Genomic DNA, 2,145 nt, shown 5'->3' with positions numbered 1-2,145 from the left:
AGTTGTCCAGATCATTTCTTTTTATATTTTAGTAGACATGGGGTCTCACTCTTGCTCAGGCTGGTCTCAAACTCCTGACCTTGAGCAATCCACCCGCCTCAGCCTCCCAGAGTGCTAGGATTACAGGCGTGAGCCACTGCGCCCGGCCAGAGATGCTTCTTAATAACAAGCATATATTTTATTGTCTAACAGAGTATAACGGTATACACAAAACAACAAACACCATCTATACCTTATTACTTAGGGTCTGTTTTATGGTCCTTTTATTTTTTTCCAGCTATACCTCTTGTCTTTCTAATAATTGTTTTCCTATGGTGACAGATTTTAATGTAGAGTATATCCAGCGGGGTGGCTTGAGAGACCCTCTGATTTTCAAGAATTCTGATGGACTTGGAATAAAGTAAGTGTTTTCAGCCTGGCTGGACATGGTTGCAAAATGGCCACGTTACACCCAGAACTATAGACAATGGCAATATTGATAACCCAAAGCAGTAGGTAATTGAAAATAATTTCCCATTTAGTTTAAAAAGTGTTATATTTTTCTTATTTTGTTACACAAATGATTCCTGTTACAGGTAAATGAGAAAATACAGGTGAGCTAAAAAGAAAACAAATTTAAATCTCCTAAAACCTACCACTCTTAGATAAACCATTAACAGTTTGTTATATATTCTTTTTTCCTATGTATATATATAAATACATAATCGTTTATGTTTAAAAATAATTGTAAACCTAAATGTGAAGATTGATTTGTCTTATTTATTGGGGAGTTCTCAGTACTTTAAGGAAAAACTCACACTTAAGAGAAAAGTTCTTTCTGTTTATACTTACTGGTATTTGTTTCATAGGATGCCAGATCCAGACTTCACTGTGAATGATGTCAAAATGTGTGTAGGTAAGTATCAAGCTTTTGTCCTTTTTCTTTGAGGCAAAGATTTAAGACATAGGACTGAGTCCTGAATCTCTGGCTGAGACTTAAGGCTCAGGCACATTGAAATATATATTTGATTAGAAACTACTATTTCATTAGCAACTGAGAATTTTCTCAAAGGGAGTTTAAAAAGTTGCCTTATTTAATACTAATTAAACATAGAACGTTTGCATCTCTATTTTTTTCCTACCTACCATTTTTATCAGTGTGCATACTTCCCTCCAAGGCATGCCTGTCTTGCTGGACAACCTACCCAGGAAACTAAAAACTTTTTATCTCTGAGTCAAGAATGAAGCTTCAGTGATATCTGTGATTCTCTCCCTTGTCCTAAAAGCAGTAGAGAAATTTCCAGGAAATTCTCACCAGTGGTACATTTGATACCTTGTCTAAGACTTGAAACTTTGTAAGCTGAGAAGTAGATACATTAAATTTTCTCTTCATCAGTGACTAGTTAAATTGAGTCTTGTAATCTGATATATATTTTATTATATTCAGAATAGAGGAAAAAGACAGCAAATGAGAGCCATCTAATTAAAGAAGAAAACTTTCTGGGGTCAGTAAAGGTTCAGTTTAGTTTTCTATAGACAGTTGGTGTTTCTTATGGCCCTAAGACATCCCTGCATCCTTAGGAGTCCAGGAATGATTGCTCTGCTATACACAATAATGCAGTAAAGTGGAATAAAGTCTTTTTGAAATGTTTCCAACAAGACATGAAACAAAAATAATTGTTTGACTCTTTCCTCCTAATACTAGAACTTCTAATATGTTCTGTCCTCTCTACTGAAGCTCCAGTGCCATTCCTTTGCTTTGGAAATTAAGTATTGCAGTACTGTCCCTTATTAACTTTTCTGTTTATCCAAAAGGTGAAAGCCACAGATAGCACGGGTTGAGGAAAATTCTCTAGTGCCTGTGTTATTCATCCCCTCACTGTTTCTATGTTAGATTCTGGCCATCTGCCTGTCACCATGTATTTCCTAGTACCTACCACAGGCCCTGAAGTATAGTAGGTGCTGAGTAAATCTGTTGACTAATTAAAATGCTCTCCTACTCTTCACAAGGCAGAACTTTCTCAGGCGGCCTCAGAAAACCTACTTGAATACTTATCAGTCCATCATTTGATCTCCTTTTTTTTTTTTTGAGACAGAATCTCACTCTATTGACTGGGCTAGAGTGCCGTGGCGTCAGCTTAGCTCACAGCAACGTCAAACTCCTGG

The 2,145-nt window shown here is 36.5% G+C and overlaps 1 protein-coding gene across 1 annotated transcript in view; it reads left to right on the top strand.

Annotated features, from left to right (window-relative positions):
• KDM2A (lysine (K)-specific demethylase 2A) overlaps positions 1–2,145 on the top strand; it is a 150,708-nt gene that overhangs the window by 78,234 nt on the left and 70,329 nt on the right. The window contains exons 4-5 of the mRNA XM_012665583.1: positions 322–400; positions 849–895. Of these exons, the coding sequence (XP_012521037.1) occupies positions 322–400; positions 849–895 (126 nt within the window). The remainder of the gene's footprint in view (positions 1–321; positions 401–848; positions 896–2,145) is intronic.

This window comes from Propithecus coquereli, unplaced genomic scaffold, assembly GCF_000956105.1.
Source record: "Propithecus coquereli isolate 6110/MARCELLA unplaced genomic scaffold, Pcoq_1.0 Scaffold120, whole genome shotgun sequence".
NCBI classification, from domain to species: Eukaryota; Metazoa; Chordata; class Mammalia; order Primates; family Indriidae; genus Propithecus; species Propithecus coquereli.
Note: the sequence above shows the minus strand (reverse complement) of the source record. Positions and strands in the feature narration are given on the sequence as shown.